Source organism: Epithele typhae, assembly GCF_022376455.1.
Source record: "Epithele typhae strain CBS 203.58 chromosome Unknown BXZ73scaffold_166, whole genome shotgun sequence".
Lineage (NCBI taxonomy): Eukaryota > Fungi > Basidiomycota > Agaricomycetes > Polyporales > Epitheliaceae > Epithele > Epithele typhae.
The window spans coordinates 171-11,832 of NW_025954357.1; the positions used below are offsets into that span (position 1 = coordinate 171).

At 61.0% G+C, this 11,662-nt stretch overlaps 3 protein-coding genes across 3 annotated transcripts; 2 read left to right on the forward strand and 1 right to left on the reverse strand.

Annotated features, from left to right (window-relative positions):
• Positions 1 to 498: 498 nt before the first annotated feature.
• On the reverse strand, positions 499 to 2,725 carry BXZ73DRAFT_83184 (uncharacterized protein; the record flags this gene model as incomplete). The annotated part of the gene is made up of 8 exons (XM_048023873.1): positions 499 to 740; positions 842 to 1,066; positions 1,118 to 1,206; positions 1,515 to 1,571; positions 1,745 to 2,027; positions 2,080 to 2,342; positions 2,375 to 2,453; positions 2,575 to 2,725. The coding sequence occupies 8 exons, from the start codon at positions 2,723 to 2,725 to the stop codon at positions 499 to 501; spliced, it is 1,389 nt and encodes a 462-aa protein (XP_047871098.1).
• An 87-nt stretch (positions 2,726 to 2,812) lies between these two features.
• On the forward strand, positions 2,813 to 5,415 carry BXZ73DRAFT_108500 (uncharacterized protein; the record flags this gene model as incomplete). Its single annotated transcript, XM_048017163.1, has 4 exons — positions 2,813 to 2,834; positions 2,897 to 4,008; positions 4,058 to 5,189; positions 5,240 to 5,415. 4 exons carry the CDS (start codon positions 2,813 to 2,815, stop codon positions 5,413 to 5,415), a joined length of 2,442 nt encoding a protein of 813 aa, XP_047871099.1.
• Positions 5,416 to 9,442: 4,027 nt separating this feature from the next.
• BXZ73DRAFT_83186 (uncharacterized protein) lies at positions 9,443 to 10,102 on the forward strand (the record flags this gene model as incomplete). The annotated part of the gene is made up of 1 exon (XM_048023874.1): positions 9,443 to 10,102. The coding sequence occupies one exon, from the start codon at positions 9,443 to 9,445 to the stop codon at positions 10,100 to 10,102; it is 660 nt and encodes a 219-aa protein (XP_047871100.1).
• Between the last annotated feature and the right edge of the window lie 1,560 nt (positions 10,103 to 11,662).

The window sequence follows — 11,662 nt, forward strand, 5'->3', positions numbered from 1 at the left end:
CTTTCCCCGGGACACGTGCTCGGGCAGCGGTCTCGCCGCGTTCGGTTTCCGCCGGGGATCCACCGGAGTCGCCGCCGGCCGGCGTGCGTCCTGCGCCGACCGTCAATCTCCGCCGGCAACTAAGCCCCGCAGGCACCCGTGCTCCGCCGATGCCGACGTCGGCCACCAGCCGATGCTCCCCTGGTGCAGCTTGGGTGCAGCACCCATTCCGCCCTCGCGGTGCTCACTGCGAGACCGGTTTGGCATTGTGGACACGGCAATGCATCGAAAAGCGCATTCTATTGATCAGTCGCTTGGCCTCCAGAGCCTCGATTCGAAAAATGATGTACAGCAATGGGGCGGTGCATACGGCATACCGCCGTCGGATGGCCCGCGCGTAGAAAGCGCCGCAGGCGTCGCATGCAGGCCCTGTGGGGCCAGGACGGGTGGCTGCAGCGCGCCACAAGACGAGAGCGCCAGCGCACCCCATCTGAATGGCGTCACTCGCCTCCCATCCCATCACTGCCGATCGCTCTGTCCGTGGCGCCAGAGGCCCTGGTCGAAAGCCCCCGCGCGCTCCAACCGATCCTCGAGGAGCTCGACGCGGGCTGCGAGCGCTTTTGTGCCGGAGGCCTGCTCCAGCAAGCGTGCCTCAAGCGCCGCGATCCGTGTCAGCAGCCTGTCCCCACCCGCGGGGTTTCCAGTGCTGTGCTCCGCACCGAAGACCCGATGCCCCTCAAATTGCTGCCCGCCGGCATGGGCTGGGGTCCAGGAGCATGCGCCGTCCAGACACCTGCTGAGGGGTCAGTGGGGATCAAGCTGGCTCCTGCCGGCCACGCGGCAGTGCTTCTCAAAGACGGACCTCGTCTTGGGGGTGAGTCGCTTTGCCCCGCGCCAGGAATCGATGAAGCACGGTGCTCTGGTTTCAAGTGGGAGTCTGGGGAGTCGGCGAAGTGCGCTGTCTTTCGCGGGCGCTTGCGTGGCCGCTCGCCGTCCAGTGCCATATCCGAGGACGGCCCGTCATCGCTGGATCCTGTGAACGGCTCGCTCTCCTCACTGTCGGACGACGCCCTCCACAATGCATTGGCTACCGAAGGGCGTCAGGGTCATCGCGTACACCCCAGCAAAGTGCTCTTACCTTGGGCTACAGTGGTCGCTTTCGCAAGGTCGATCTTTGGAGCTCGCTGGAGCCGATCCGTGCTTTGACAAGCATGTGAGGCAGGTCGCCTTGATGTCCAACGGGTAGAACTCGCACGGCGTCTGGAAGGCCTGGCATGCGGCGCAGCGCATGTCAATGCCGCGGCCGGGATGCTAAGGCGTTAGGGTGATTTAGCATTCAGCAGACTGGGCACAAACAGAGAAGCAGCTGACGTAAGGCATCTGGCCCCTGGGGTACCTCTTGTGCAGATCGCTAGGGTGCCGGGGAATGCCATACTCAGGAGGCACCACGTGCGTGTCCTTCTTGCGGGGGAGTCGTTTGCCGTCGCCTGCGGTGCGTGGGACGGAAAGAGATGGAGAGGGTCCAAAGGGCGCACCTGGGGGCGGAAAGCCGTCTCCTTCGTGGCACGGTGGCCCGGCACTGGTGGAAGCCCCTGCAGTGGCGGTTTCTTCCAGCGTTTGAGGAGGAGGAAGAGACGCCCGCGCGAGGGAGGATCGGCGCGCTGCCGGGATCAGATGGGTATTTTGTTTTCCTGTGGAAAAGGGAGACGGGGTTTGGTCTTCACTGAAGCTCAGCATAAGCCCCTGCTGGTGAAGCGCTGCTCACCTTCGGGCTTCTTGGGACCCCCCTCTGCCTCTTCCCCCTGGGCCCCGTAGCGGCAAGTTGGGCCGCCTTGCCTTCTCCAATGCCCCAGGGCCAAGATGAGAAAGGTCTCCCGAGAGCAGCCCTGGGCACATACCTTTCCTGTCGGCAACCCGTTCATCACTACTGCCATCGCCGGAGCTCCCGCTTTCAGAGCCGGAGGCGGCGCTGTCGGAGCCACTGATGCTTTGGGACCTCGACGGCACGGCAATGCCATCGTGGGCCTCACCCAGTAAAACCGCCATGACTGTCGCAGACTAAGACACAAAGGGGCGCAGAACAGAGGAGGGTCTACGCACCGGCTTGGGCCCATTCCAAGTCAATCTGATTCAACGGGAGAATGGCGTCCCCATCGTCCTTGCAAACCAAACCCATTACCATGGCGGCATCGCTGGGCGATAGATTGTCGGGGGAGAAGCGTTCGATGTTGAAGGCTGAGGAAACATAGCCGTGGCGTTGCTGGGACCTGCCATATTCAATAAAAGCACCGAGGGCCCAGGACGGAAGGGTGGTGATTCCGGCGTCGTGGCCTCCAATGGCATCCGCAAGTTCCTCCGTTGCCCTGAATAAACATTGCTCGAACCGCTGGCGCACCTCAGAAGGAGCCTTTTGTCTGCTTGGGCGATGCTCGCAGAGATGGTGAATGGCGGATGCCACCTGTTGCACGCGAGATCTGAATTCTGGGCCAGCTTTCATTGAAAAGGCAGTGTGCGAGCTGTGGAGATTGAGTGAGGGATCGGGGTGAGAGAGAAAGAGAAAGAGAGCGCATGGGCCGCCTACTCTAGGCCACACACAGCTCCAGTCACCGTTGCCCTCGTAAGGGCACAGGCGCGTGCGGGCCGTGCCCACCCGCGTCCAACCATCGCTCGCCAGCGAAAGGAGCCACCCACGCGCTACCCCCTCCTCCTCCCTCGCGCGATCTCCCAACGACTTTAGGCGCTCCATTATAATTCATTCGGCTCATCACAGTTCTTCTAAAGGTGCGCCTGATGACGCTTCCCCAGATTTGGTACTGATGCCCACCAGTCGGACATGGACGCCGAACCTCGCCATGGTGAGTGAGCAGACCCCAGCGCCGCCTCGGCAAGAGCATGGCTGACGCGCTTTTACACCCAGCTCCCAGAAGCACACTGCGATGGGCACTTGAGAGCCCTGATAGGTCGGATTGGGACACAAGTGCGGCGTATGAAGCCCCGCGGTCCGCCATGGGCACCTTTTTTCCCAACCCCGCCCCCACTGTGGCGGAGCTCGTGCGCTGGCTGCCCACCCACTCGCCTCCGGAGGGGTTTACGGGGGCCCAGGGCGAAGTGGTGTTCTCTAGTGAACAAAGAACGGCCCCGGCGGAGCTTATTCTGTGGGTTTTCGAACTCGACCATCGCGGTGTCTCCCTCCCCTGTGAACGGGCCCTCCTTGAATTGCCGTTCTCGGCCCAATCGGTCATACACCCCGCAGCCCCACACCTTCGTTACCCCCCTTGGGCAATTCTCGTATGGCGCATTTACCAACAGGCGTGGCTCCATCAGCGAGCTTGGGCGAGGGTTTTTCGGTGGGCAGCCGCTGCTGCGGATGCAGAGAACTGGCCCGACGGCGACCTTCGCTGTCTGCTCACAAAGATCGACGGCCTGCCCGCTTTCCACCTTGAGCTCACCCTGCATGCTGCCACAATCCTACCTCAAGGCCTTCTTTCGGATGGCGCCTTCGAAGACTACCTAGGCTGCCTTCAGCCGCTGATTCGCCGATCGCCCATTTCCGACCAGACGGTGCTCGCCGACACCTCCTTTGCCGCGATGGTGGACGGGCCTGAGGAAAGCCTCGCCATAGCGACGGTTCTGGGAGCATTATCCGAACCACAACAAGGACTCATTCTGGTGCCATGGGCCAGTGCCATCAAGGGCCGCTGGGCCGCCGTCCGTTTCCATATCCCCAGCTCCCGGTACACGGTCGTCGATCCGCATGCTGGTTCCGAACAGCTGAGTCCAGAGATGGAAGCCTTCGTTCATCGCACGGGGCGGGCAATCGACAACCACTTGGGCCGGTGTAGCATTCGATGGGCCCAGGAGGAATCGGCGATGGCGACGCACCTCCCGTCTGGCACGATGGAGTCCTGCGCTGTGGTCTACAACTCCCTCGAGCGGCTGATCTGCCCCAGCGTCGTCCCGTGGGATGCTGCGAAAGCGGGATGGCACCGCGGAAAAATGTTCATGGCTCTGGTTGGCCTCTGGGAAACGGTGAGCAGGCGCCGTTTTCTTGACAAACCCGACGCTGACCCGGATGCAGAACGGGCGCCCGCTGCGATGGCCTGGCCGATGCCCACCGTGTGACATCACGACAGAGCTTCGCAGATTCGACGACCCATTTACAGAGCACAGCGCCAAAAGCGACATCCTCACACCAAGCAGTGCAATCGCTTCCGAACGCAGTGCTCGGCCTTGCGATCCTCGAGATGCCCAGCAGCCTTCAACCGGCAGTAGCCAACCAGGCCGCCGAACACCACCGCCTGCCCTCCAGTCACGCCCTGCATTGCCCACCTCCCTTCCCGCGCACTCACCCGCACTTCCGTTGCCCAGCAGCTCAAACGCGGAGCTAGTTTGGGCGATCCCTCAGCCACAGCACCCAGGGCCTGCTTCACGTGCTGGCCTCTTCGGTCCTGGCGGCGCAGACGGCTTGGGCCCACTGGGAGCGGGCACTGGAGTCACTGCTTTTGCCAGGGGCCACACGGCTGTGGAGGCCGCCTCTGTGGCGGAACAAGAAACGGGGCAAGTGGGCCACGTGCGCCCCTATGGCCTCGGCGCATCGCCGTTCTGGCCCAGCGCAGACACATCTGCAGGCCCTGGGCTATGGCACGGCGGAATCGCAAACGGGGCAAGCCGCGGGGGCACAAGCCGGCCCCTCCTTTTCGCAGATGACACCTCTGGGGCCTCTACGGCTGCGGGCAATGCTGGCCTGCTGGGGCCGGCAGCAATGAGCCATTTGCTGCCCGACCTCTCAGCGCTGCTCAAGACGCGCCCCGCCGGATGGCAGCTCCGAACGCAAACCCCCGTGCATTCCCGGTCGCCTGAGGTGCTCCGCGCGGAGGGCAGAGGTCCCCCACAGCAGGCCATTGGGACCGTGGGCGAGGAGGCGCCAAATCAAGACCATCCGAAAGGCCCCGCAGGCCCCAGCGGGCCTGTCCTGCACGCTGCTCCATCGGCCAAGAGACGACGCGAAGAAGACAGCGACCCGGGGGCAAGCGGTCGTGAGGCCCGCCCGCCCGCGTCGAAGAAGCCACATGGCGATGCGCATAGCGCGATGACACTGCCCCCAAGGCAGTCAAGCGAGCCATCCTCCGCAAGCCAGCTGGGAGGCAACCAAATGGCGGGCGCCCGTTCGATCGAGAGGGCGGACAGCAGCGATGGCGATGTCGCCTCCGGTGAGCGCAGCCTTCGGCCTGCATTCTCCTCCGTCCTGACCAGTTGACAGTCTTTCTGATGCGACACCTGGGCGGTGTGAGGACGAAGGTGCTTCTCGCCCGAAGCAGACTGGAGCGGGCCGTGGATAGTGGCGACTGTGGCGTCGTGGAGCAATGCGATCTGCTGCTCGAGCAGGCCTTGGCTGGCCTCAAAGTCGCGAAGGCCTGGGGCCACGATGCCCCGTAGCGGCGCCCTTCCGTAGCATGCGTGCTTCGGAGCCCCTTGCCGTTATTAGATGCCATAGTATAAGCTGCTTTCATGCCGCCCTTGAAGCTTTGCTCTCGCTGGGCTCTGGGCATTGCGTGTGCGCCGGTGGAGCTGATCCCCGGCGGCAGTTGATCTCCGGCGGCGGCCGTTGTCCGGCAGCAAAAACGCAGGCCGCCAGGCGCCTCTCTGCAGGGCGCCCGACGCCTCGCCCATCCTCAGCACACCATTTGCCTCCCCATGGAGAAGAGGCGGTCAGTCTCCCATTAGATCCCATCATTGCTACGAAAGGACTGCCAGATCGCACGCCAGGCATTGGCGGCGGGAACAGAAGAGCGTATTCGATACATACACGACGACAGCTCAGGCTGCTCAGGACGCATGCGCCCACTTCCTCCAAGTGATGCGCAGTTGACGAGGTGGAAATGTTTTCCTGCATTGTGGCAACTGGCTCGACAAACCCGAAGAGCAAACGGACGGGGGCCGCTCCGAGCTGCAGTTAGCGCGCTCGAGAGCGAGCACAACCACAGCATTCGTGAGGGGCCCCCATATGTCCTCAGCGTCTGCATTGGCGCTCGCCGAGATGAATTTGCACTGCCCGCGAAGGTGCGTTCATTGGCATCCCGCTCACAACCATGTGTGGCTCATGAGTCCCCAGCTTTGCTCCCGCCGCGAACGTGACCGGCCCCGGAATTTAATCGCGCCAAACGCAAAGGGCGCCACGGCGCTGCTCGTGGAAAGGCCGGGCCGGATACGCTCGTCGTCGTTGGCAAAAAAAGGAGCCGTCATGGGCCACAGACGTGGGTGATCACGGACGATGTGGTCCGTGCTGGTATCCCTGTGGCATGCAGACGCCCTTGCATGCGCCGTGGGACCTGCGCGGAGACCACTGAATCGCGGAGAAGGATGCCGGGGCAGAAGCGTGACGGGTGCGGTATGCTTGCTGCCTGAGGGGGCATGGGGCCTGAGGCTGGGCGGCAGGTTTGACAGAGCCTATTGTCGGCATTCAGAAGGCACAGGTAATACCGAACCTTCACTACCGGGCGCCAATATGCCCCTTATCTGTCGATAAGGGGGTGTATTAGAGGCCCACGCCATCATCTATTCCCCCACTGCCATGTGTTTCCTGAAGACAGCAAAAGGTATATACTACGTTGAGCTTGTGTCCCGCGTAGTAGAGGTCGCTGTTGCTTTCCTTGCCGAGATGATCACCGCTGACCGCTTGAAACGTAGATATCGGACGTTGCCCCGACAATATACTTGGAATGCCCGGTGAACGGCTGCGAATCGGTAGAGGTCGACTTAGACCCATACGATGTGGCAAGTAATGCCGACGCTCCAAAGCTGTATGTGCGCTGATAATATGCGTCTAGGCATTGGTCTTTCCGCGTCCGAATTTTGGCCAAATGGTCCGGATCCGCGGATTCGTTGAGCAGGACAACGCGTTTGAGTGCAAAGAGCTCATAACGGCACAAGAGGCGACGTGCACCGACGGTATGATCTTATCGGCTTAATATCTATGTTCGCTGACCAGGCCTGATAGAGACCACGCCTCGTATGGCCCTCTTCCGGAACGGGCCTTGGCAGCTGGAGGAGAAGCAAGTCAGATTACGGGATAGGAATGCGCATCGTAAACCTTTGCATCGGAAGGTTTAAATGAAAAAATTGTTCCCGGTGTGTGCGATTGCCGGAGCACCGGGCATGCCGAAGCCTATTAAAGTGCTAAAGGCGGAGTTTCCGGCACAGAACTCACTGCCGGATGTGTGCAATCGCTATTGCCGATGCGGATGCGTCTATGCAGCTAAATACAGCGCATAATCTGCTGAAGAGGTCTGGGATGCGCCAGACGCACGGCGCGGAGCATCTCTGCGCTTTGCCTCAAAAGATGTGTTGGCATGCGGCGGTGTGCAGGGCAAAAGAGAATTGCTGATGGGACCCCAGGCGGCGTGGCGACAAAGGCGCAGGCTTCTGCCCGAAGCAGAGTGGCGGATCGATGGATGGCGGCGAATGTAGCGCTGTCTGGCCATCGGATGCTCTGTTTAAGGAGGCCTTGGCCGGCCTCAAAGCCGTGAAGCCGTGGAGGTGCGGCGGCCCATGATAGCGGCCTCCCGTCCCAGGCACACTCTGAGTGTCTTTCCCGCCGTCAGCAGCTATAGGACGTGCGGCTTTTGTATTGCTTTTAACAGCTTTCCCAGTTTCAGGGCCACGAATTCCGGCTGCCGTCAGCCCCTCCGTCCGCATTGGGCGCCCTATAAAGCCGATCTCCGGAGGCTGTTGATCCCCGCGGCAGTCGATCCCCGGCAGCATGCGATGCATGGCCTCTTTTTGCCCCCTTTGCATGAAGCCATATCACTGCCACGCCCGGTGAACCCCCTTCGCTTCGCTCTCTTCAAGACACTCGGACAGACCTCGAGCCGCGCGGGCGATTCAATGCGATGTACACCCCGTGCGCCACACCCGGGTGGATCCTGCGGATTTCCTCGGCCACCGGCGTCTTCAAGGGCGTCGGCTCTCTCGGCCTATCACGGGCTCCAGGGGGCGCCTGGGAGCCACGGTGTGATCAGGGCTTCCAGGAGGTCAGGGATTCCGCTTCACGCGTTCCTGTGCCCAGGCCGGCCGGTTCAGTCAGGAATCACGACAGCGCCGGCAGGCAGGGACGGTGATGCGGAATATATGAATGCCTTCATTGCCAACACACCGCCATACAGATTGCACGCCGATGCCTATTTCACCGCTGTAGCATACAAACCTCACTCAAATTGGGGACGAAGCCGTGCATGGTGCTAGCAGCGTTGCCTGAGAAGGAGAGAGAGACGAGTGTGGCGACGGGCGCGGAAGCAGCCATCTCGTCTAAGTTTGCGCGCAGTGAGGGCAGCATGGCGACGCAGGGTCGCAGGCGCGCTGCTCGGGCGTTCAGGACGCGGGCCACGAACGGCGCGAGGGGGTATGCGCGGAGCGCCACGACAAGGGCGACACGAACGGCGTCCGATGCACACGTCCCCGAGGCTAAATCCGAAGTGTGCGCGTATGGTCCATGAGCTCAGGGGCGAAGGAGGAGCGCGAACACGACGCACCCAGATGAGCAAGTGCACGACGAAGCGCAAATCGTGGTCGCGGGCAGGCGGTCGTCCGAGATCTGTGGAGAACCGCGTGGGCATGGCACACAAGCGCGCACGCGCTCGGACAGGCGGACGCACCCGAGGAGGGCTTGCTGCAGGCGCGGGAGGCCTTCGGAGGTTGGCCAGCGCTGCGTCGCAGTCAGTGGCTGGCAAGGCACGGGAGACGAACCTCGAGCACCAGCATGCCCGACGCGGCTGCCGCGAAGTGGTTGTTCCACAGGAAGCGCCTCGCCCCTTGCCCTGCTCGATGCCCGCGCTGCTGGTACCCAATCAGTGCCCTCCAGGCCAGAGACTTTCGGGATGGGGTGGGGACTCAAAAGGTCCCGGGCAGGGCCTGCATCGAGCCGCGCTCTTCCTGCGACACGCCTTTGTAGCGCAGCATGGAGCACGCGTGGACGACGAGGACGTCCCCGTGGCCGAACAACGCGCCCTGTGCCTGTGAACGTGCGAGGAGGCCCACGAGCGGGGTGAGGTCCGTCGTGAACGGATCTTACGGGAGCCTGCCGAGCCTGTCGGCGTGAAGCTTGAACGCGTCGAGCAGCACGCCTCAGCCGCAGATCCCGTGCTGGGCCTAATCTACAGCGAGCGGGTGCACGATCAGTGCATGGGCCACGATGTAGATGAGGAGCGAGGAGATGGAGCGGAAGAGAGGACGCACTGTGGATCCCGTACTTGGCCAGCTCTGCGCTGACGTCGTCGGGGCCATGGATGCTGAGAGCGCCGTCTTTGAAGAGGGAGCGGTCGACACGCTCAATGATGCCAAACTGTTTTATCCCGTCTGACCACTGCGTGCCGGATTGGGCAGATAGAACGTAGACACAGACACACCATTCTCATGCGTGGCCTCCAACTTGAGCGCCGCGATGTCCACTCCTATCGCATTGCACGCCATGCCCGTGAGGCCTGCCGTGAGCGCATTCCGCTGCCTGCTGTCAGTGGCAAGCTTGGGTGAGAACGTCGTGCGTTTCAAAGAGCGGGACGGCAAAGCTCGACGGAGCAGTCGAACCCTCATGGAGTTCTCCATCGACGCCCTTGGCAGCCGGGGCGACACGGGGAGAACGGCGCAATGCCACGTGTGCAGAGGCCCATCAGGATTCTCAGAGGAGGACTGGATGTGGGCATTCATGGCACTCACCTCAGCGTTCAGACCCCACCCATCGCCCGAATCCCTCGCCCTAACACTTGCAAAGGCAATTGGCCCATTGGTGGCGCTATCAATCGTCTTCATGGGGCGTGTCGAGGGCGCAGATGGGAGGAGGAGACAGGCGGCCCATATTTGGCGCCCGCGGCATCGCGATAGCGCGCAGCGTGGGCAGGCCCACCGCGTGACCGCGAGCCCGCCATGGAATGGCGCTATGGCTTCGAGGAACGCTCCCTCCGTCTCTTTCTCAACGCAAGGCGGGCACAATCCATCAGCGCGGTGCCCGCAGCCGGGCTCGAAGAACAGGTTGAGGTGCTCCAGGACCGTAGACGGGAGCGCAGCTGACAGTTTCGACTGTGTGGCGCGCCGAAGCATAGCAAACGAGGCTGGTGATGAGCGAGGCCTGTGAGAAAACCGGAAGCACGTATACTGACCCTGTAACTGACGGATCGCCCGCCGCCCTGCCTTTATATTCTCGCGTCTGCTTCCCCGTCTCGCCACGCGATTGCCTCCTGGCTCCTGGCTCCTCCCCGTCGCCTCTCCTGCCCGCACTCCCCGCTACCGCGAGCCTCTCCGAGGTCAAGCGCGTCCTCTAATCCGATCCCGCCTTTCTGCTCGTCTCCGACTCGCCCAACCTCCGCGCTCCGCGACCGTAACAATGTGTACACGATTGCAATTCTAGAATAAACAGTCCTCACATTGTCCCACGCAGATTGCGACATCGCGGCCGCATGTGAGGAAGTCCTCAGTGTGAGCAACAGCAGCTGGAGTAATACGCAGTAGGCCTCAGTACGGCGCGCTCGAGAAGAGTGCAAGACTATATAATCCGTGCCTGTAGCAATGCGCAATACTGCACCATTTTGAATTATTCGAACGTCATGCGTCACAAGCCCTCCGAAAGTTCGAAATATCTGGGGTCAGTCACGCATCACAAGCCCACAGTTCGAAATCGCTGGATGGGCGCTTCCCGGCATACGCATTAATTCGTTTCGTATGCCCGGAGCATTTTCGGCCTTCTGGGCGTGCTCTGTGCTAACCCGTGGCATAGATGAGTGCTTTTTTTCTCTAATGATGGTGCACCCAGCGTGTTAAAGACAGTCTGGTTCGAATATTTCAGGGTGGTCACGCCAGCCCGGCCCCCAGTTCGAATCCACCTGGCGTACTTGGGCTGTCACGCACCAAGGCCCGGTTCGAATAATTCGAAACGGTACAGTGGAATACAGCACAGAACGAGCAAAGTGGGATGAAAGTGAGTAAAGAAGTGCGCGTTCACCCTCAGCACGGCACGCTCACCTGTGGTCACCACGGCTGTATTACAATGCCCCAGGTACATGGGAATAAGCTTTTGCTATTCCTGAGGGCGTTGTTATTGTAATAAACGTGGTGAGGTCTTTAACAATAACAACGCAAGGGGGTCTTGTAATAACTGGTGCTGAGGCTGTTAAAACTGACGTGGGGTTGTTAAAACTGGCGTAGGGTTATTAAAACTGACGTGGGGTTGTTAAAAAGGGTGCAGGGTTGTTAAAATCGACGTGGGGCTGTAAAAAAAGGATGCAGGGCTGTTAAAATCGACGTGGGGCTGTTAAAACCGACGTAGGGCTGTCAAAAAGGGTGCTGGGTTGTTAAAACTGATGTGGGGCTGTTAAAACCGACGTGGGGCTGTAAAAATCGACGTGGGGCTGTAAAAAAGGGTGCAGGGTTGTTAAAATCGACGTGGGGCTGTTAAAACCGACGTGGGGCTGTAAAAAAGGGTGCAGGGTTGTTAAAACCGACGTGGGGCTGTTAAAACCGACGTGGGGCTGTTAAAACCGACGTGGGGCTGTTAAAACCGACGCTGGGTTGTTAAAATCGACGTGGGGCTGTAAAAAAGGGTGCAGGGCTGTTAAAACTGACGTAGGGTTGTTAAAACTGACGTGGGGTTGTTAAAATCGACGTGGGGCTGTAAAAAAAGAATGCAGGGCTGTTAAAA